The sequence below is a fragment of the Hemitrygon akajei genome, chromosome 1 (assembly GCF_048418815.1).
Source record: "Hemitrygon akajei chromosome 1, sHemAka1.3, whole genome shotgun sequence".
Classification (NCBI taxonomy): Eukaryota; Metazoa; Chordata; class Chondrichthyes; order Myliobatiformes; family Dasyatidae; genus Hemitrygon; species Hemitrygon akajei.
The window spans coordinates 192,099,032-192,122,414 of NC_133124.1; the positions used below are offsets into that span (position 1 = coordinate 192,099,032).

Below are 23,383 nucleotides of genomic sequence, written 5' to 3' on the forward strand. Positions count from 1 at the left end.
AAAGTGTGTGTATGTTCAAAGCTCAGTTAACTTATTATCGTGCAGATGATAAGCTGTGCGCAGATCGGTGGGTTATCGCATCTCCTGGCGTATTCTGATTTCAGAAGTAGGTTCTGCTGATACCAGTGGAGTTTGACATCAGTACAACGCCAAGTTCAAAGTAAATTTATTATCAAAGTACATGTAAGGCCACCATATACTTCCCCGAGATTCATTTTCTCAGGGGTATTCATAGTAAATAGAATCAAAGAAAGCAACGCTCTACTTCCTTAGAAGTTTGCGCCGATTCAACATGTCATCTAAAACTTTGACAAGGTTGTGGAAGCATTGGAAAGGGTACAGAGAAGATTTACCAGGATGCTGCCTGGTTTAGAGAGTATGCTTTATGATCAGAGATTAAGGGAGCTAGGGCTTTACTCTTTGGAGAGAAGGAGGATGAGAGGAGACATGATAGGATACAGGATATTAAGAGGAATAGACAGAGTTGACAGCCAGCACCTCTTCCCCAGGGCACCACTGCTCTGTACAAGAGGACACAGCTTTAAGGTAAGGGGAGGGAAGTTCAAGGGGGATATTAGAGGAAGGTTTTTCACTCAGAGAGTGGTTGGTGCATGGAATGCACTGTCTGAGTCAGTGGTGGAGGTAGATACACTAGTGAAGTTTAAGAGGCTACTAGACAGGTACATGGAGGAATTTAAGGTAGGGGGTTATATGGGAGGCAGGGTTTGAGGGTCGGCACAACATTGTGGGCCGAAGGGCCTGTAATGTGCTGTACTATTCTATGTTCTATGTTCAAACTTCTATGGATCTGTGGGGGAGAGGATATTGACTGGTTATATCACAGCCTGATATGGGAACACCAATGCCTTTGAACAGAAAAGCCTACAAAAAGTAGTGGATACAACTCAGTGCATCACAGGATAAGCCCTCCCCACCACTCAGCACATTTACAAGGAGCCCTGTGGCAGGAAAGCAGCATATATCATGAAGGGCCCCCACCATCCAGATCATGTTGTCTTCTCTGTGCCTCCTTCAGGAAGGAGATAGAGGAGCCTCAGATCTCACACCACCAGATTCAGCAACAGCAACCATCAGGCTCTTGAACCAGAGGGGATAACTTCACTTGCCCCAACACTAAACTGATTCCACAACCTATGGACTCATTTGTAAGGACACTACAACTTGTGTTCTCATTATTTATTGCTTATATATTTATTATTATTGCTTTTTTAAAATTTTTGTACTTGCACGGTTTGTTTTTTTGTGCATTGGTTGCTTGCCAGTCTCTATCCATGCCCACTGTTGTGTATGTTTCTCCCTGACAGTACCAAATCAGTAACATTTGAACACAAGATCTCCATAACACATAGCAATGAAAATTGAAACTCTTCCTGTGCAACACACAGGAAGGCCCAGACCCACTTGTTAGATGCTCCCTCAAACTTGCCCTTGAGCTTGATGGTGACTTTGTTCCACTTTGGTTCTGAAGTGGATGCCGAGCCCAACGTGAGACGTGTAGACTCTGACCCAAGTTGGGGCAGGAGGAGCTGGTGGGTGAGTTCCTTGGGAGGCAGTGTGCTCCTTCCTCCCCTGTGCTTGTGCAAAGGGTTTGAGGTGCTCCACTCCATCCCAAATGCCCCTCCTCCGTTTTTGGCCGGTCGTTACCTAGGGTATCAGTGAGGGCTTTGCCCTTCTTCCTGGAGCTTTGAGAGCAGGAATTTGACCGTGTGTAGTCCCTGGCTGTGATGGAGCCTTAAAGAGCCCCTGTTACAGGGGTGTATGCTAAACAAGTGAATGACGTGGCCTGCCCCAATGGAACCAACTGATTGTGACTGTGGATTCAGGACTGGTGGAGGGCAGGTGCCGTGTTGGCATGGTGGATGGTTTGACTTCCTCGTGTTCAAGATGGTCCTTTATCTGGTGCTTGGGGTGCAAATTTCTCTTGCCATTTACCAGCCCAAGTCTGAGTGCTTTGGTGTTGCTGCAGGTTGGTTTATCTGTTGAGCAGCTGGGAGTGGTTTAACATTTTGTGGTTATCATCAACCCTTCGCACTTCCTCATGGTTGAGCTGAAGGCCTTTTTTTTTTTATGAAAAAAGGAATATTTTGTACCTTGCTGTTACTGCAGTTTTCATTTATTGCGCATAGATTATCTAAGATTATTTAAGATCTCCTTTCGATTAGAACATAGAACGGTACAGGCTCTTCGACCCAGTGTGTTAGGCAGGCGTTTTGACCTACTCCAAGACCATCTAACCCAGAGGTTCTCAACATGAGGTCCACAGACCCCTCGGTTAATGGTAGGGGTTTATGGCATAAGAAAGGTTGGAAAACCCTGAGCTGACCCTTCCCTCCCACATAACCCTCCATTTTTTTTTTCATCCATCTACATATGTAAGAGTCTCTTTGGTGTCCCTAATGTATCTGTCTCTACCACCAACCCTGGCGGTGTGTTCCAGGCACCCACCACTCTCTGTGTAAAACAAAATACGACCTCAGACGTCCCACACCGCACTTTCCTCCAGTCGCCTGAAAATTTTGCCTGCTCTAATTAGCCATTTCCGCCCACAGATAAAGGTGTTGGCTGTCCGCTTGACCTATGCCTAACCTAGTATACTCCTTAAACAGGAGACCTCTCATCCTTCTCTCCAAAGAGAAAGCCCCTAGCTCATTTAAACTTTCCTCACAGGCATGCTCCCTAATCTAGGCAGCAACCCGGTAAACCTCCTCTGCATCCTTTCTAAAGCTTCCACATCCTTCCTTTATCAAGGTGACAGAATACAACACTCCAAATGTGGTCTAATTAGAGATTTATAGAGTGCAGTGTTACTTTGTAGCTCTTGAACTTGATACCCTGACTCATGAAGGCCAACACACCACACGCCTTCTTAACCATCCTATCAATTTGTGACCTACGGACGTGGACCCCAAGATCTCTCTGTTCCTTCACACTGTTAAAAATCCTGCAATTAACCCTTCACTCTGCCGTTGAAATTGTCCTTCCAAAATGAATGACTTCACGCTTTTTCTATTGAACTCAATTTGCCACTTTGCAACCCAGCTCTGCTTCCTATCAATGTCAAATGTTCAACAAAAGGAACATTTATTATCAAAGTACAAGTATACAATCCTGAGATTTGTTCTCTTGTGGGCATTCACAGTAAAACCGAGAACTGTAATAGAGTAAATTAAAGGCCACACAACAGGATGGACAAACAACCAGTGTTCAAAAGACAACAAACTGTGCAAATACAAAAAAAGGGAAATAATAATAAATAAATAAACAAATAAGCAATAAATATCAAGAACGTGAGATTAAGAGTCCGTGAAAGTGAGTCCATAGGTTGTGGGAACAGTTCAGTGATGGTGTGAGTGCAGTTATCCCCTCTGGTTCAAGAGCTTGATGGATGAAGGATAATAACTATTCCTGAACCTGGTGGCGTGGGTCCTGAGGCTCCTGTACCACCTCCTGATGGCAGCTGCAAGAAGAGAGCGTGTCCTGAGTTGTAGGGGCCCCTGATGATGGTTGCTGCTTTCCTGTGACAGTTCTCCGTGTAGATGTGCTCAATGGTGGGAGGGCTTTACCCGTGATGGACTGGGGCTTATGCACTGCGTTTTGTGGAATTTTCTATTCAAGGGCATTGGTGTTTCTAAACCAGGCCATGATGCAACCACTCAATTTTCTCTCCACCACACATCTATAAAAGTTTGTCAAAGTTTTAGATGTCATGTCAAATCTCCGCAGACTCCCAAGGAAGTAGAGGCGCTGCCGTGCTTTCTTTGTAATTGTGCTTGAGTCCTGGGCCCAGGACAGGTCCTCTGAAAGGATAACACCGAGCAATCTCCACCTCTTGATAGCTTGTGTTGTAAATGCACCTTATTATTTGTTCATTTATTTGAGGTAATATTTTATATGATGTCTGTGAATTGTACATACTTCCTTGTGCACCTTGGTCCAGAGGATTGTTGCTTTGTTGGGCGTTGTATGGTTGAAATGCAATAAAGTTGAACTTAGTCACTGAGCACTACAGCATAGATTCAGGCTCTTTGCCCTCTCTAGTGTGTGTCAAAATATTATTTTACCTAGTCCTATTGATGCACACCCATCCCATAACCCTCTATACCCTTGCCATCCATGTACTTATCCAAACTTCTCTTAAATGCTGGAGTCAAACCTGCATCCACCACTTCCGCTGGCAGCTCATTCCACACGCTCATCATCCTCTGAGTGAGGAAGGTGCCCTTAAATATTTCACCTTTCACCCTTGTCCTATGACCTCTAGTTCTCGTCTCACCGAATCTCAGTGGACACGGCCTGCTTGCATTTAGCCTCTCTCTGCCCCTCATAATTCTGTGTACCTCCATCAAATCTCCCCTCATTCTGCTACACTCCAGGGAATGAAGTCCTAACCTATTCAACCTTTCCCTGTGACTCAGATCCTGTCTTCTGGGGAGTTTTGAAGGACAACAGAGTGCTGATCAGCACCATTAAACTCCCCACTGGAACAGGTGTTACAGTACAATAGAGAGCAACACAAGAGGTAGAAGATCCTTGAGGAAATCAAATGAAAGGTCTCGACTGGAAGCATCAACTGCCCAGTCTTCCTCTCGAAGCTGCCTGAGCCGCTGAGTTGCTGCGGCATCTCGTGTGTTACTCCTCCAGGCTCCCAGCCGAATCCAGCTACCACTTGCTGTCTCAGTGAACTATGAGCAGACGTGTCTAACAAAACCATTTCTGTTTCAATTGCAGTTATAAATGCAGGCTTGCGTCGCTACTTCCTTCAGGCCAACGACAGGAAGGATCTGCTCGATTGGGTGGAAGCCTTGAATAAGTCCTGCAAGATTACAGTAGGTGTTACTTCCCACTTCCCCTCCGCGTGGAGGTCCCACCCCTGGGTAGCCCCCGTGTGGTCGCAGTGAGAGGACAGTGCACCGTGGGTCACCCAACACCCAACCCACTCTCGAATCACCCACCTCTGGGTTCTGAGCAAGTAGGCAGCTCCCCCCCCCACCCCCAAAAGAGCGGGGGCAGGTGTGAACGGGAGAAGGCTGCTCAGCCCTTGCTGATGACCCCACCCTTTGGTTAAACTGTGACTCGTCTGTACCTCCCCTTTGATTTCCTGCCCTCCCACTCCTTCTCACGTCGTCCCCTCAGCCAACAGAAAGCCCACCCTGACCTGACATGGCAGTTGTGTCCCCCCCCGGCCTGTCTGATATCATCATCACTCAAACAATCCAGAGTGGCGGGGGGGGGGGGGGGGGGAAGCAGAGAAGAACAAAGTGGTGAAGAGTGAAGCAAATGTGGCTCAGGGGAGAAGGGGGTGGATGAACGTGGATCGGGGAAGAAGGCAAGACGGGGGTGTGGGGAGGCTAATCTAGAGGAGTGCACTTTGGACGTGGCTTCCTCTCACCACGAGACTGGACGGTGTATCACGGCAGCGGGAGAGGCACGTACATATCCTCCCCCACCCCAAGCTGTGGCCGCAGCTGTTCTGAGGGACAAGCCTGTGATGCTGATGTAACTCTCAAAACTTTGCAAGAGCAGTAGGGATTGGAGAAAGTAGAGTTGTTCGTGGCAGCCTCCTCTATCAATGCACAAACTAATTAGGGGCAGGAATAGGCCATTCAGCCCCTCAACCCTGCTGTGCCATTTAGTCCGTTCAAACTAATCGGATTGTAGCCTCACCTCAGTGTTGTGCACTGACCTTTCACCCACTCATCAAACACGTACAGTATGTATCACCACCTTACGAAAACATTCAAGGACTCGTGGCCTTTCAGAAAATGTGCCTCATTCTGTCTGAAATGGGCTGCTCCTTGTCACTTGGCCAAGTCTCCTGATTTGAGATACTCCAAGAGGGAACATTCTCTCCCCATCCTCCTAAGGAGGAAGGGAGAGGCCCTTTCACTATCTTCAGTGCTTCAGTGAGGTCCCTCTCCCTCTTGAAATACCAGTGGAGTCTGCCCAAGTTTTCCTCAACAGACACATGGCCATTCTACAAATGGGATCCGGGTGTTGGTGGCACAGAGAGTGCTTTAAGCAATCAAACTCCCTTAAAAACTCTGATAGGTTATCAGCCTGAAACCGTCCTTCTCCACAGATGCTGCCTTACCTGCTGAATATACCCAGCATTTTACCTTTGTATTTTGTATTAAAAATGCATTACTAACCCAATGCAGAAGTATAAACATAAATAAGTCTAGGGTTTGGTGGCAGACGCAGGCAGTTTCATTGTTTTGTGCCAAATGTTTTTGGGTTCTTGCTCTGCATTTACATCAGCTGTCATATTTCCCACGTTATAGTGGCAACTCATAGAAACGTTGAACCCTGAGCAGCTGCCTCTTGCGTGCAACCTTGGTGTCTTTAGTTCAGGTCAGCCTGGGCAACGTTAGCGAGCTATTTCATGTTCAGGAAGTGGTTTTGCGTTCTCGCACCCTGTTGGTTTCCTGCTGTCATCCATGGCCTTTGCTCTGCATTGTAAACGTTTGCAAAGAAAGACAGCTCAACCCCCCCGCCGCGCCCCCACCCTGGTTATCAATCTCTCTCTGCTCCCTTCACAGGGAGCATTGAGTGTGAGTGAGCATCATAGTGGCCAGATGATTGTGGAGTGGCAAACAGGACATTCTCCCATGTGAACTATGGTAGGTTACACAACATAGAACATACCAAAATATGTCTCAAGACACATTGCAGTTATCAGATGAAAAGTTATTGCCACACACCATCAGACGGATGACCAAACCCTCTTTACGAGGTTAGGTTTAACGGGATGCCTGGAAGGTGGAGCCGGCCAATGGTGTAGTGGTATCAGCTCCGGACTTCGAGGCCAGTGGTCCCAGGTTCGAATCCGGCCAACTCCTTGCACGCTTTCCATCTGTGCTGGGTAGAGTGAAAAAGCAGACAAAAATGCCAAAGAAACGGCAAAGTGCCACCCGATCGGCCACAAGGCGCAGAAAGGAACAGCGACAAATGACTTTAAGGTGGGGGGAGAAAGAGCTGAGGCAAGTTTTGGAGGGTTTTAGCTGAAAGCATGGCTGCTGAGAGCGGAGCAAGAAAATGCGGGGAAATTGGAGGAACGCAGAGATCGTGTGTTGATGGGAGTTTTGGTGCGATAGTGAATTGGTTACAAGGCAGGAGGATGATTTGGGTATAGGGAGGTGTAAGACTGTGGAGGGATTTCAAAAATGATGCAGGTCAGTGGAGAGGCAGGAGTAACAACTTTGTGGGAGATGGGACTTGGGCAGCAGGGCTCTGCGGGGCTGGAGTTTGTAAGGGATTCGGATACAGGAGACTTGGCCAAAGAAATGACCAAGTTTCCAACAGGGTCAAACCATCAGGGTTTCAAACAAACTGAGTTGGCTGATGTGGTGAGTGTGCTCATGGAGGTCTCAGTGAGATCTGGAGCTCATCTCCTTGGCCAGAGGCAAACCGAGGAGATGAGGTTCAGTTCTGGCACCTGTCAGAGACAGGGATGGCGTCAGTAAACTGGGAAACGGGGCTTGCAGTGGGAGCAGAGGGTGGTTGTCCCAGCAGTTAGGAAATCCCTGCTCCTCCAGTCCTGGGTTTCAGAGAGGCATTGTGCCGGTTCAGAAGTGGAGGCAGGGTGGTGTTGGGGCTGGTGTCGAGGGGGTGACCATGCTGAGCAGTTTATGAAAAGAATTGGATCATAAGGGGTTAAGGATTAATTCTGATGAACATGGCCCTTGAAGGAGATCATGTACAAAGGTCAGGCAGAGGACTCCCATTCCTTTGAGCTGTGGTGTAGTTGCTGATAAGAACTTAGAGACGGCTGTGGTCAAACTCGGCCCTCAATATGTTTTTGTCAGTTGCTGTGAGCAAGCACCACTCCCAAGTCACTGAATGATCAGGGGAAGTTTTCCTTGGATTGAAAGCCTTGTCCCGTTTGAAAACTCAGTGGGAGAAAGGAGAGCTGCAGGAATAGCTGTGCATCCTCTGCAGGTTTCTGGTGGGCAGAGGAAGAGAAGGGGCAGTGAAGAGCTTTGCACTTACTTCCTGCTAGCACCGTTGCATTCGCCTCGCGAGACCCCACGACCGGCCCCTCTCCGACCAGGCCAGTGACTTCTCACCCGATGAAGTGCCAGGGTATGTGGGACCTTCCCCCCCCCCCTCCCCCCACCCCCAACAGTGAAGGGGGAGGCTGCTGGAGCTTTTGGCTTCCTTGGTAAATTTCCTCTTTTATGTTGGCAGGTCCCAAAGGGCAAGACAAATGACCCTCAGCCGAGCACCGAAATTAATAAACCTCCAGCGGAAGCCCAGACTGGGCGGAAACAGATCCCCTACAAGACAGAAATCATTGGAGGCGTTGTAGTGCAGACGCCCATCACTCAGGTGAGAGGGACTCTCTTTGCCACAAGCCCTCCTCACCTCTCCCACCCACTCAAGTGCTTTTATACCATGCAGAGTTTTACCATGATGGATCAGAAACCCTTTTCTCGCCAACTGCTTGGACTCGCGTTGCCCCTTTGATGGAAGGAGCAACACCAAGGAGCCTCAGAGAGGGTGGTAGATGGAACTAGAGGGCAGAAGTGATGAAGGAATGGGCTTCAAAGAGAAACAGACGTGAATTTCTTGGTGGCCCTTCGCCACAAGGAACAGTAACTGACAACAGAGTTGTTGAAACAGGAAGTCTTATCGCTAATTTTCAACAGCAAACTCCCACGTTAGTTAACTCATGAGAATGAGCAAGGAGGCCTTTTGAGAGGGCAAGAGCCCAGAGTTTTGGATCATTGATCCAGAGCTGAGAGTTCTAATCCCAGCATGGAAATGCGAGTATTTAAACAGATTGTTGTTAAAATCCCGTTTGGTTCCCATATTCCTAAAGAGGTGAAAATCTCCCTTCTTTACCTAGTGTCGTCTGTTTGTGACTCCAGGCACATCATTGCGGTCTACTCTTACTTGACTCTCAATTCAGGACCAACTGGGGCATAGTAGAGGGTCGCAGCCTAAAGGGTCTCGGCCCAAAATGTAGTCAGTCTACTCCCCATCGTAGATGCTGCTTGAGCTGCTGAGTTCTTCCAGCACTCAGTGTGTATTGCACTGGATTTCCAGCATCTCAACAATCTGGTTGTTGGCACTGCCAGTACTGTCCATGCCCTGTAAATAAAACCATGTGACACGTGAGTAAATCCCACCCATCGGATCTCTCCGCCTTGTGATCAAAATAAAGTTTGTTTACGTCTGCCTGGACAAGCAGTGAGCATGAAATACTGGCCTGATGTTTGTGCTCAGAGCCAGGTGCTCATGGACACAGTGCAGCTGAGCGTTGAGAAGGGAGGTGGAGAGTTGGAGTGGAGGGATTTACTAAAGGCGGAACCTACAGTCGTTGGGTCAAAGGGATGGGGAGTGTGGCCAAGGATTCGGAGTCTGGGTGGTTCACATTGCCTTGTGACACTGAGGTTACAGAGGAAATGATGCTTGGATCTGCAGTGGAAACTATTTCACTCTGAGAACATTGATGGTGGTAATTAGTTTATTATTGCCTTGTGCTAAGATGTGAAAAGTTTTTGCTTGTGTGCCACATCCAGACAGATTTTGAGGTGTTACAGACTATAGAGAAAAAGTGGAGCACAGACAGACAAACTGTATCGGTCAGTACCGTTCATTTGGATTCATCAGCTGTGCGGAGAATGGGAGCTGCGCTATGTGGGCTTGTTATAGCATGCTGCTGTGGTCTGTGTACCTGTGTGGACAGCTAGGATGCAACATCCATGCTCACATGATTAAATAAAAGAGAGAATGAGAATTGCAGCTTGTATGCTGAATTCGCTATCTGATATTAAGTTGAATCATTTGAACTGTGGTTGACTTGATCAACGGGGGGCCTAAAGAGTGGAATGGAGTCTGTGTCTGTCCTCGTGTCAGACGTGTGTGCTTTCTACTCTGCTCCAGCTGCTTCCCATTAGTCCAGGAGTGCACAGCTTAAGTGTGGAGTCGATTTGACCTTTGACTCTAATTAAAACTATAGATTTGCCGCACTATAGTTCTTCAGACCAGCATTGTTATAATTGCAGGCTTGCATCTCTTGCGGCCGGGGAAGCAGACTGCTGGTCTTGCAGATTTGCATGCAGTGATGAGCGAGTGTGAAATGTGCATCCTTGCCCTGTACCTGAAGTTTATGCAAACTGTACTCAAATTCTTTTGGCACGTTTACACAAAGCTCTTCCAAGAAAGCAAGAGCCTTTGCATGTTGGCTGTTTGGCTGCTCGATAGTTAAGGGAAGGTCCCTAAAGGATGACAGACCATAGTGGAGCACCAACACAGAGGCTGTGTACAAGAAGGACCAGAGTTGCTTCTACTTCCTGAGGAGACTGAGGCCCTTTGGAGTATCAGGCTTTCTGTTGATGCCAGTACAATCTTCTATATGAAGGTGCCCTGGGACAGTGGCGTCAACACGGGTGATGCCAACAGGCTCAATAAACAGATTAGAAAGCCTGGCTCTGTTACAGGAGTCCAGCTAGACACACTGGAGGCTGTGATAGAACAAAGGACCCTCTGGAAAATCCCGGCAATTCTGGAGAATGTTTCTCACCTTCTGTATTCCACCTTGGCTGATCAAAGGAACACTTCTAGGATAGACTGAGACAACTGTGCTGCCCCAAAGAACGCTATATTCTTGCCCTCTGCCATTAGGCTCTATAATGAGTCAACCTATAGCCGGGGAGGTGATGCCCCCACTCCTGATAGACTGTTCGTGGTAACTTATCTTTTATTATTTTGTACTTCTCTTCTAGTATCTATATATCTGCGTACTTGTAATGATACAGTGACACTAATCTCCCTTGGGGTCAATGAAGTATCTATCTGTCTATCTAATACCAAAACCCTCTGCTTTGACGTAGTAAAATCTACTTCAAAATATAATAAAGGTGCATGAAATCTAATGCACTCTGAATATGGGGTTAGAATGTCATTGGTTGGGAGATGGTCTGATTCGATGCTTAAAAGGGGGCTTCAGTAACACTGTGTTTTGTTTATATGACATTTTTAACATGGAATCCCGGGGAGATAATCAGCCCAGAGAAAGAGAGGTAGAGGGGAAGAAAGTTTGAGGGCCTTCACAACCGAAGAGCTCGCCAGCAATATTAGATGCAGTAAGGTCAGGGAAGAGAATGGAAGCTAAGGATAGAGCGTGGGGTGACCTGGTCTGGAGAAGATTACAGAGAAAGGGGGAAGACGGCATCGTAGGCTGTACGATAGTAGGCAACAACTTTATTGCTCAACCAGGAGACTCTAGAAAGCACAGGGGTGATGGGGTTATTGGTTTGTGTCCGAACACAGCAATGGAATTTTGGATAACCTCAGTTATTTTGTTGTGTAATTATGTAGTGTATAATTTATGTTAATTACGTTTATGTTTGACATGTACTGTGGTGGTGCTGCTGCTCAAGCTGATTTTCATGGCATTTACACCCTGGGTACGTACGTCCAAGACAGTAACCTTGAGCGTGATTACTCGATGGGTTCGGAAGAGCTTTGCAGCAAATCCCAAAGGTAACAAAGGCGTGGAAGAAGATTTCAACAGCCGTTTACCTGAGGGATTAAGGATCAACTTTACTCACCATATACAAGTCCTATGTAAAAGTCTTTGGCACATATCTATAGCTAGGGTGCCTAAGATTTTTGCACAGTACTGTACTGGTCAACGTGGGGCAGAGAGCAAATTTGTAAATCAGGCAGGAGCAAATGGTGTTGGGAATGACGAGGGTGGAGCGCGGTGGGAGGAGTGAAGAGAGGTGGCAGAGACGGGCTGGCGTGGGTGCAGACACACCCAGCCCTGAGACACCAGGCAAGGTCATCTGCTTTACCAAACAATTGGTTTATTGATCATTACAGAATGTCTCTCTGGTGCTTCCCGCTCCCTCCCCTCTCCCTTCCCCTTTTCCCAACCCTGATTCCCCTCTCCCTGCCCCCTTCCCATTGTCAGTCACAACAGAGACCCATATCAGAATCAGGTTTATCATCACTCATTTTTTTTTACGGCAGCAGTATGGTGCAATACATAAAATTACTACAATACTGTGCAAAAGTCTTATGCACCCTGGCTATAGATATGTGCCTCAGACCTTTGAACAGTACATGTATTGGCGTTTGCTGTGGTGTGTTGGTCAGGGTGTGGCATGCAACAAACAAACAACATTCAGCATTTTTAAAGAATGAAGATAAAATAAAAATAGTCGGAGGCTAAAGTGTGGATATGGAATAAAATGTTTATAACTCCACACTGGCGTGTATTTATGATGTAAGCAGCATTTCCAACAAGTGGTTTGACATGTTTACAGCTGGCAGGTCATGGGTAGAGGGATGGTGGTGGGCTAGCTAAGGGAACAGAAGGGGATGATGCTATGGAGGCATTGGTGATGGTGTCAGATACACCTCCAAGTTTGCAAACAATTCAGATCAGGTGTCTTCAAATCGAGCTTCTCAGTGCACTGGCTCCATGTGACAGGAAGCAGATACTGGAACTTTGCACCAAGAGGTGGGAGGTGAGACGGTTATTTTGTGCATTAGCAGAAAGTGGCAGATGGTTATTTTTGCAATATGACACAGTAGGAGAGCAAGAGGACTGCGTGTCGAGTGAGAGACCCTTCTTTACCCCATGTGAAGTGGGTTAGTGTAGCAGTCTCAGCAACCAGCTCGTCACGTGTGAGAGTGCCTGTGTAGAAGCTCGTGGACACAGGCAGTCGGTGCACAAAGGGGCTCCAGTCTCCAATAGTATTTTGAGTTGGGGGATGAGAAATTGCTTCTCGACATGTGGGAGCTTAGAAAAAGAGTTACTGGACTAGCAACTAGAGATTGTCCAGATCTGCAAGGGTGCTCTGGCTTTCACTTGTCTTTACAAGGTGCAAATAAAGTGGAATGTGGCAATTGCTTCCCCAGGGTAGGGAACTCTAAAACAAGAGGGCAGAGTGCACAACTTCACTCGCCTCAATTCTGAGTGGATTCTACAACCTAGAATCAAGGACTCTTGCAATTTATGTTCTCAGTATTGTGTTTTTTTTTATTTGCATAACTTGTCTCCTTTTGTACGTTACTTGTTTGTCAATCTTTGTTTTTGTATAGCTTTCCATAAGTGTAATCCTAACCCAATCACGGGACAATTTACAATGACCAGTTAACCTACCGCAGTCCCGGAGGAATCCCACCAGGTCACAGGAAGACCATGCAAACTCCATACAGGCAGTGGTGGGAATTGAACCTGGGTCACTTGTACTGTTGTGCTAACCACAATGCTATCACGCTCTTGGGTTTCGTTATTTTCTCAAATGCTTGCAAAACTGAATGTCAAGGTCGTGTCTGATACTTTGATAATAAACTTACTTTGACTTGGTCTACAGAAGAGACCTGTGGGGCAAAGTTTTAGTTTGCAGAGGATGGTGGGTGTATGGAACAAGCTGTCAGAGGATGTGATAGAGGTGGGTATAGTTTCATGTTTTAAAGGACACTTGAAAAGGTCACTGTGTAGGAAATATTTAAAGGCACATGGGCTAAAGGCACACGAGTGAGACCAGCTTAAAAAAGGCACCTTGTTCTGCATGGACGAGACAGACCAAAGGGCCTGTTTACGTGCTATGCAACTGACTTCATTATCAAAGTTTGAGGAGATAGGGAGCAAATTTCTACAGATGTACTATGGAGAGCATTCTAACTGGCTGCATCAACATCTTTTTTGAAATCTACAGCACATTACAGGCCCTTCGGCCCACAATATTGTGCCGACCATGTGACCTACTCTAGAAACTGCCTAGAATTTCCCTACTGCATATCCCTCTTTTTCTAATCTTGATGTAGCTATCTAAGAGTCTCTTAAAAGACCCTATTCTATCTGCCTCTACCACCGTCGCCGGCAGTGCATTCCACACACCCACCACTCTCTGAGTGGAAAAACTTGCCTCTGACATCCCCCTTGTACCTACTTCCAACCACCTCAAAACTATGACCCCTGGAGTAGGCTATTTCAGCCCTGGGAAAAAGCCTCTGACTATCCATACGATCAATGCCTCTCATCATCTTATACGCCTCTATCAGGTCACCTCTCATCCTCCGTCACTCCAAGGAGAAAAGCCCGAGTTCATTCAGCCTGTTCTCATAAGCCATGCTCCCCAATCCAGGCAACATCTTTGTAAATCTCCTCTACAATCTCTCTGTATTATCCACATCCTTCCTGTAGTGAGGTGACCAGAACTAAACACAGTACTCCAAGTGGGGTCTAACTAAGGTCTTATATAGCTGTTACATTATCTTACGGCTCTTGAACTCAATCCCATGGTTGATGAAGGCCATCACACCTTATGCCTTCTTAACAACACTGGCAACCTATGTCTTATGGACAAGGACCCCAAGATCTCGTTGATCCTCTACTGTCTGGTATAGAAGGGCAACTGCACAGGATCGAAATAACCTGCATAGAGTTGTAAAACTTAGTCACCACATCATGGGCACTAGCCTCCGTAGTATCCAAGACATCTTCAAGGAGCGGTGCCTCAAAAAGGTAGCATCCATCATTAAGGACCCCTATCACTCAGGACTTCTCATTGTTGCCATCAGGAAGGAGGTACACACACTCAACGATTCAGGAACAGCTTCTTCCCCTCTACCATTCAACTTCTAAACGGATATTGAAACCATGAGCACTCCTCACTGTTTTTATACTGTAATTCACAGGTTTTTTAAAAAATATTACCGTGTATTGCATTGAACCGCTGCTCCAAAGTTAACAAAGCTCACGATGTATGCTGATGATGTTAAAACCGATTTGGATTCTGAAGGTTTCTGCAGCACGTGGGCTGGGCCATTGTGAGGTTTCTGGTTGTGGGAGCTTCCTGTGAGCACATTGACAACTAGATTTACTGGGGTTGTGAGGGAGGCTATAGAAGTGAATTCCGCTCCTTTTTCAGCTCAACTCAGGTCTTGGCCCTGGGGCCTTTGCTCACAATAATACTCTTGTTGAAAATGAGCACTCCTCATATGGGGGCAAAGTAGGAGATTATTATTCGTTTTCTTGCAAGCATTTAAGAGAAAATGAAAAACTATACATAAGCAAAGACTAATGAACAACCAATGTGCAGAAGAAGACAAATTATGCAAAAAATAAATAATACTGAGAATAGGAGGGGCTTCAGGAAGAAGGAAAACCTTTCTAACCGCCAACCCAACTCTGTTCATAGCTTACGTATCTGATTAAGGAAAATCACAGTGGGAGTGGAGGGGGATGTCTTGAGGCTGAGGTAGATGAGTAAGGAAGAGAACGGCTGAGACAGAAATTTCCCTCCCAGGCCCACTGAAGCTGAGTAACGGGTCCTGGGCTGTTGAGGGAGCAGCAGGTCACTAAGGCAGCAAAGTGTTGGGGAGACCGGTTGAGGAAGGAAGTAACAGATGGCCAGGGTGTCTTGCGTGCTCAGTGGATTGTGGAAGTGGTCATGGGAGTCTGGGTGGGGGGAGGACCCCTGGACCGGGTGGAAGGTTACAGAGAGAGAAAGAAAGTTCAGGGAGGGCTAGGCCTGGGGTGAGTTAATGGGCTGTGTGCCACAACAGGGTCCAGGATCTTGAGTGGCGCAAGGATTTTGCCCAGAACAAGTACTTTGTATTTGGCTGCGCTGGTCATTACATGTTTTGTATCTTTTTACACCACTGAAGGAGGGCACTTGGCCCATTGAGTCTGTGCTGGCCCTACTTCCCTTGCTCCTCGCTTGCTTCCTCTCTCATCATCCCATCAACAGATCCCAGTTCACCTAACATCCAGCCACACACTGGGGGCGATTTTCAGCGGCCAATGAGCTTAATAACCCCACCCGCTTTTGGGATGTTGGGGGGAAACCAGGGCACCCGGGGCAAACTGAAGTGGTCGCGGAGAGAACGTGCAAACTCCACAGAGGTCGGGAGAGGACCTGGATCACTGAAGCTGAGAGGAAGCAGTACCACCTGCTGCTTTGCCCTCTTCCCCGCTCCATATCCGTACATTCTGAGTTCCTCTGTAATTACCCCACACTGGGACCATGAAGTTGGGAGCTCCTTGCGGGTGGCTGATGTGGGGATCAATGAGGGCCTCTGATTCCTTTTCCCCCTGGCACGCTGGCACTATATTAATTCCTGAGTGGGGGGGGGGGGGGGTGACAACTGGGAGGATGAGTGGCTTGGGCCTGGGCCACGCCAGACAGCCCTTGAATTGAGACACTCAACAGTCACCCACACGTCTGTGGGTCTGGAGTTTTACGCAGATCATGCTGGGCACGGGTGGTAGTTTCCCCTCCCCTGAAGGCCTGTAATGAAGTTGTGATCACATGACACCTCAGCTACAGTGAAGCTACTGTTTTTCAAGTACATTCTAGATTGATCTAGTTAATGGAATTTGGTTTCCTTCAGCTAATCCTGATCTGCTAATCCAGTGGTGGATATAAAAAAGACCTCCCAACTGCCCTGTGATTGGTTCCAGTTTTGAAGACACAAGGCTGTGCAGTTGCTGGAATCGGAGCAGGCCACAGGGTAGTACAGCACAGATTTAGGCCCTTTGGCCCATCCAGTCCATGCTAACCCAGCTAGTCCCAATTTCAGGTGTTTGGCCTATATCCCTCTATTGGGAGCAACGGACAGGTTGCTGGAGGATCTCACGGGCTCGGTCAGAATCTGTGGAAGGGAGCAGACTGGCGACCCTCCAGCATCCTGTTCCTCAGATTTATTGCCATCATACTTGTTCCTTGCCCCCCTGAGAACCCCATGGCCTTGGCGCTGTGGTGGGGACAATGTCTTCAGGTCAAGACAGAGCTATCTCACTGCTTTTGAAACCAATAAATGATAATTCAGCAATGGCTAGATTATTTGTTCAGAATCTAGCAAAGTTAAGAGCAGCTTGCAGGAATTTGTGGGGCTCAGTCATTAAGGGCTCCGGGCCCTGCTGCTTAATTCTGGTTTTACTTATCTCTTCAGCACAATCAACCACAGTGCAAATTTAGAAAATGCATTTGGCTCCCCGTCACTGTTGCTTTTTCCTCATTTATTTTCTAAGATAGGCTTGTTAACCATTTGGGCTCCAGAGTATGTTTTGAAGCTTTTCTGGGCACCTTGACATACATAAGAACACAAGAAATAGGAGCAGGAGTAGGCCATCTGGCTTGTCGAGCCTACTGTGCTATTCAATAAGATCATGGCTGATCTGGCCACAGACTCATCTCCACCTACCTGCCTTTTCCCCAAAACCGTTAATTCCCCTACTATGCAAAAATCTATCCAACTTTGTTTTAAATATATTTACTGAGGTTGTCTCCACTGATTCATTGGGCAGAAAATTCCACAGATTCACTACTCTCTGGGGAAAAGCAGTTCCTCCTCATCGCCATCCTAAATCTACTCCTCCGAGTCTTGACGCTATGTCCCCTAGTTCTGACACCCTGGGTTTGGACGTTCTGCATCAGTCTGGAGTGTGGGTTACGGTGCCTAGTTTACTGAGCTGGTAGGCAGAGCTCTAATCCTCTGATCCAGGAGACCATGAGTTCAAATCCCGTCACAGCAGTTGTGGAACTGAAAGTCGAATCATTAAATAGAGGAAAATTCCTGCGGTATAACACAGTGAGCCTCGGTGTACATGTTCATCTGCTACGAATCACAAACAGGAGGTGGCCACTCAGCCCCTTGAACCTGTTCCACCATTCAATGAGAGCGCGGCTGATCTGACTATGACCTCGGCTTCTCATTGCTGCCTACCCATGGTGACCTTTGGCCTTTGCTAATCAAGAATCAGGTTTAATATCACCGGCAAATGTCATGAAATTTGTTGTTTTTGTGGCAGCAGTACAATGCAATACATAGTAATAAAAATGATGTGTTACAATAAGTATGTAAAAAAAAAAAAAAAATTAATTTGTGCAAAAAAAAAGAGCAGGAAAAAATGTGATCTCTACTGAGGTAGTGTTCATGGGTTCATTATCTGTTCAGAAATCTGACGGTGGAGGGGAAGAAGTTGAGCCTGAAATGTTGAGTGTGTGTCTTCAGCCACCTAGATTGGAGCAATGAGAAGAGAGCACGTCCTGGGTGAAAAGGGTCCTCAATGAGGGATGTCACCTTTTGAAGGTGTCCCAGATGGAGCAGGCCAAGTTTATGACTTTCTGCAGCTTTTTCAGATCCTGCGCAATGGTCCCCCCGTATCTGTGATGCCACCACTGCCTTGAAGAAATAGCATCCACTGACCTACAAGAAAGGGGATCTCCCCTCTTCCTCTGGTTCCCTTTCACTACCTCGATATGCTGATGTGAAATGGTCAGTGTGAAAAACAGTGTTTTGTGCTGCACGTGAATACGTGTGACAATAACCTACCAATTTGCCAATTAATCTATGTATGACTCGGAGACTCCCCCTTGCCCTTTGATTCACAGGAGGCAATGAGTACTGGTGTTCCAAGACATTCACATCTCATGAACTGCATCTTCCTGGGCCTGATAACTGTTCCTTCAATTACTGGGATAACGGGATGGTGGGAGGGCCTGGTCCCGTCACTTCCAATGGACCTAAATTAGTTTTCTGAACTGAATCACTAGATCGATGCCAAGCTTATTGTTGCCACAGAGATGGGGAAGTAGTTTATAAATGTTGTGGAAAAATAGCAGCAGCGGCACTGTAAATTGCAACATGAGGACAAACATAAGTTTACATAAACTAAAATTAAATTATGCAACCCTACACATGGAGAAGATAAACATGACCCTCGTGTTTGTGTGGGAGAGGAAAGAAACCATAGTCCAAGGGAGTGTTCAGCTTTTTCAGGTCAGCTCGAGAACCCGATGGCATTGGAGAAGAAGCTGGTTTTGAACCTTGAGAAGCTGGTCTTCTGGCTCCTGTACCTCCTGGCTGACAGCCTGAGATGGCCTGAAAGGAGGTGGTCTGGCCTGTTGAACTCATGCCAGTTCTCCATTCCCTCCCACGCCTTGGTCCTTCCCCTTAAGCTTGCAGTTCCTTCTCTTTCCCCTCAGTTCCTTGTCTCGTGCCTCGGCCCACTCATTTACGACCCACCCGCAGCTTGAGGAAGGCTCCTCCCCCTGTCACTCACACTGTTTCCCCATGGGCTTTCCTAACCTTTCACTGCATTCACATGGTGATTACGCGCGTAAACCTGCAAATATCCAGAGCAGTGATAAATAGAACATTGAATTGGAGTGATACATGGCACCCGGGAATTTTTGCCAATTATGCCATCCTTTTCCTGACACTGATCTTCTTTATTTTGGTCTTACCATACTGTAATGGTTGAGACCATTCCTTAGGGCTGGTGCTAGCTCTCCAATCAGGCCAGTCCTTGTTTTCTTTTTGCAGTCCACCAAATATATCTTATTTAATATGATACTTCCTTTTTGAAAGTTACAACTTCTGCTTTTGAGTCATGCGAAACAGAATCCTCACAACTCAGCAGGTAAATCTAAAAATAACTTGGCTTGTTTCCCCTCTGGTAATCTTGACAACAAATAGACAAACAAGGGTTTGATCTGAGTGACGTTGATGATCTGAGTTCAGGGTTACATGAAAAAGGCTCCTGAAGGACAAGAAAAATCACACCAAAAACTAGATGTCCAAAGCCAAGAGTTTTATGAAATTATTTTGGGTTTGAACCAAACACAGATTTTGAATGACCACCCAGTACTCAAAGACAATATGGCAGCAACTCTAAATTTCTTGTCGCAGTTTCAGTGTAATGCCAGCATGTACCAACTGGGAAGACTCCTGAATCAGGAGAAACTTGAAGGAATGACAGCGAGGAGAAGAGATTAGTGCCTGGGCATCTGGGAAGGACGGATTCCAATCAGGATGCCCAGAAAGTTTCAAGCTGGAAAGGTCGTGCACAACGGACTTCGATCCAGCAAAGTGATGGTGCACTCACGCAGGCGTCCAGAAACCGTGATGTAGCCCTTATGAGAGTGGTATATCAATATTGAGCTGTGTGTGACAGAAGTCTCCTCACATAAACTTCTAATGGGGCCAGACAGTTTGGAAGCGGTGCTGACCTGACCAGTGGAACAAACCGTGCCTGGACGGTAAAGATCTTCTGCATGTGGTCAGGGCCACAATCTCGATCTGAGCTGGAAAGTTGCCACAGAGGAAGCTCCTCCAAAGTGGTACAAGCTGAGTCTTCTCGTCAGCAGGTTCCATGATCACCCTTAACCCTGGAATTCATCTCTGAAGGAATGCTGTCCCATATCAACGCTGCTTTAGGTGCACCAGTTGCGCCTGGAGATTGCAAGAGACTGAATTACAGTCCTTACATTTCCAAAAACACAAGAGGCTGTGGTTGCTGGGATCTGGAGCAACAAACAATCTGCTGGAAGAACTCAAAGGGCCAGGCAGCATCTGTGGAGAGGAAATGGGCAGTCGACACTTTGGGTCAAAATCCTGCATCTGACCTAGTTCCCTCCGCAGATAAGAGAAAATCTGCAGATGCTGGAAGTCAGGAGGAGTCTCGGCCCGAAATGTCGAACGTTTACTCTTTTCCATAGATTCAGCCTGACCTGCTGAGTTCCTCTGGGATTTTATTTCTTTTCCCTTCAATGATTTGTAGATCCACTGTGCGTATCATGTAATTATGGACCAGCAGTTCACACGGGGTCAATGGGCCGAATGGCTTCCTTTTGTGTCACTTTAGTTCAGTACTTCTGAACTAAATATGTCCAATACTTATCTGGGTACAGAGACGGAAGCTGGTGCGGAACCCGCAGTAACTGAGAAGAATGTCTACGATAGGAGAACGGGTCAGATCATGGCCAATCTTTTATCTCAGCACCTCTACTCTGCACTAACCCCACATCACTCCATTCCCTTTATATGTGTGAGAAATGTGAGCAATTTGGGCCCCTTATCTAAGGAAAGATGTGCCGGCCCTTGAGAGGGTCCGGGGGACGTTCACACGAATGATCTTGGGAAAGAAAGACTGTATGTATGAGGAGCATTTGATGGCTCTGTGTCTGTACTGGATGGAGTTTAAAAGGATGAGGGAGAAATCTTATTGAAACTATCCAATATTGAAGGACCTAGCTGAGTGGGCATGGAGAGGACACTGCCTTTAGTCAGAGAATCTAGGATCTGAAGGCACGGCCTCAATAAAGTGACATCCTTTTGGAACTGAGATGATGAGCAGTTACTTCAGCCAGAGAATGGATCTGTGGGATTCGTTGACACAGAGATCAAGTTACTGGGTGTATTTAAAGCAGAGATTGATAGGTACTTGATTGCTGAGAGGGTTAAGGGTTACGGGGAGAAGGTGGGAGAATGGGGTTGAGAAACTAGAATGAGCCATGATTTAATGCCAGAATGGACTCGGTGGCCTATTTCTGCTCCTATATGTTATGATCTTATCACCCAGCTACTGAGTCTCCACAAGCCCCCAGGACTGAGATCTCTAACAATTCACATCCTTTGACAAGACAATTTTCTCAGCTCTGTGCTGAGTGGTCAGTCCCTTATTTTGAGCCATGACTCCTGGTTCTAGGTAGCCCAGGTTGGGCAAAGATCCTCCCTACGGCTACTGTGTTGTACATTTCAGTGAGGCCTAATCTCACTCTTCCGCTCTGGAGTGACCTCCAGTTCTCTAGGGGGCAGTCTATCTCCCCTCACGATCCGGAAACCAGAAGGATTGGAGCAACTCCCAGTGGGGGCTTGTTTGTTGGTCTGTAGTCGTAGGCTTGAACAGCATGGAAAGAGTGAATTCGGCCCTCCGTTGACCAATTTGCACATGTTCGTGTTAAACACTCGGCAACTCAAATGGTCATTTGGACATCTCTGACACTGTTGACAGGCTGTCTCTGACAGAGCACTCTGTCAGGTCACTGGGCCCGGACACCAGCTTTGGCTGGACTGCTCCTGCACGTGAGAGGATCTTCATCACCTGCAGGGAGGTTTATCGGAGTGAGGTAGCCCCGCTGGCACCGGGGCAACTGTGCTCGATAGGGCTTCAGGAAGCTGAGAAAATCCCCTCACTCCGCAGGCGACTGTCCAACCTGCCGGGATCAAAGCAGGGCCACTGTTAATTCTCGGTGTGCAAACGACATACGAGCACTTAAGCTTCTTTCGCCAGGGAGGGGTGGGAAAGGGTAAATGACATGACTCAGGGCAGCTGCACAGGATGCAATGAAAAGTTTGGGTTTAATCAATTATATTCTCACCAAATGTGTGAATAATCTTTTCCTTATTTGGTGCGTGCACTTGCTTAACACGATTCTATCTGCACAAGGTGAAACCACTTCAGTTTCCTAACGCTGGGAACTGTAGTCAAAGGTGAAGAAATATTGCATTAGCTTTGTTTTCTGTCATCAGTTCGTTGGAGGGTGTCATCCTGCCATAATTCTCACTAGGAGCTGCATCACTGTCTGGTATGGGGGAGGGAGCTACTGCACAGGACCGAAAGAAGCTGCAGAAGGTTGTAAATTTAGTCAGCTCCATCTTGGGTACTAGCCTACAAAGTACTAAGGACACCTTCAAGGAGCAGTTTCTTAGAAGTGCAGCGTCCATTATTAAGGACCTCCAGCACCCAGGGCATGCCCTTTTCTCATTGTTACCATCAGGTAGGAGGTACAGAAACCTGAAGGCACACACTCAGCGATTCAGGAACAGCTTCTTCCCCTCTGCCACCCGATTCCTAAATGGACATTGAACCCTTAGACACTAACTCACTTTTTAAATATATATTTATGTTTTTTGCATGATTTTTAATCTGTTCAATATACGTATACTGTAATTGATTTACTTATTATTATTGTGTTGGCGCGTGGCCTAGTGGGCAAGGCATCAGACTAGTAACCTGAAGGTCACTGGTTCGAGCCTCAGCTGAGGCAGCGTGTTGTGTCCTTGAGCAAGGCACTTAACAACACATTGCTCTGCGACGTCACCGGTACCAAGCTGCATGGGTCCTAGTGCCCTTCCCTCGGACTACATCGGTGGCGTGGAGAGGGGAAGGCCTGCAGCTTGGGCAACTACCGGTCTCCCATACAACCCTGCCCAGGCCTGCGCCCTGGAAACTCCAGGCACAGATCCATGGTCTCTCGAGACCGACGGATGCCACCACCATCATTATTATTATTTTGTTTTTTTCTTTTAGATTATGTATTGCATTGAACTGCTGCTGCTAAGTTAACAAATTTCACGTTACATGCCAGTGATTCTGATTCGAAAGAGCTCGGTATCCTTTCTGGACAGGACATTGATGCTGAGCTCAGTGTGAGGACCTCTGAACCAAACACCCGTGTGCCTTCTCTCTCTCTCCCCCCCCCCCTTTAAAGTTCATGCCTCCGATAGTCACAGATGCGTTGAGGGCAAATAGATCGAAAGGCAAAGAACTGCAGCTGCTGGAAGTGTGAAATATCAGCAAACTGCTGGAAACATTTAGTAGGTCAGA

General features: G+C 47.0%; 1 protein-coding gene across 4 annotated transcripts in view; it reads left to right on the top strand.

The window, feature by feature from the left end:
• The window catches only part of LOC140734296 (pleckstrin homology domain-containing family A member 2-like), a 111,353-nt gene that overhangs the window by 59,409 nt on the left and 28,561 nt on the right, over positions 1–23,383 (top strand). For 3 of the 4 annotated variants that reach the window (XM_073058065.1, XM_073058083.1, XM_073058075.1), the window contains exons 5-6: positions 4,750–4,847; positions 8,209–8,349. In XM_073058065.1, coding sequence (XP_072914166.1) covers positions 4,750–4,847; positions 8,209–8,349 — 239 coding nt within the window. The remainder of the gene's footprint in view (positions 1–4,749; positions 4,848–8,208; positions 8,350–23,383) is intronic. The other variant, XM_073058092.1, reaches the window with a different exon arrangement.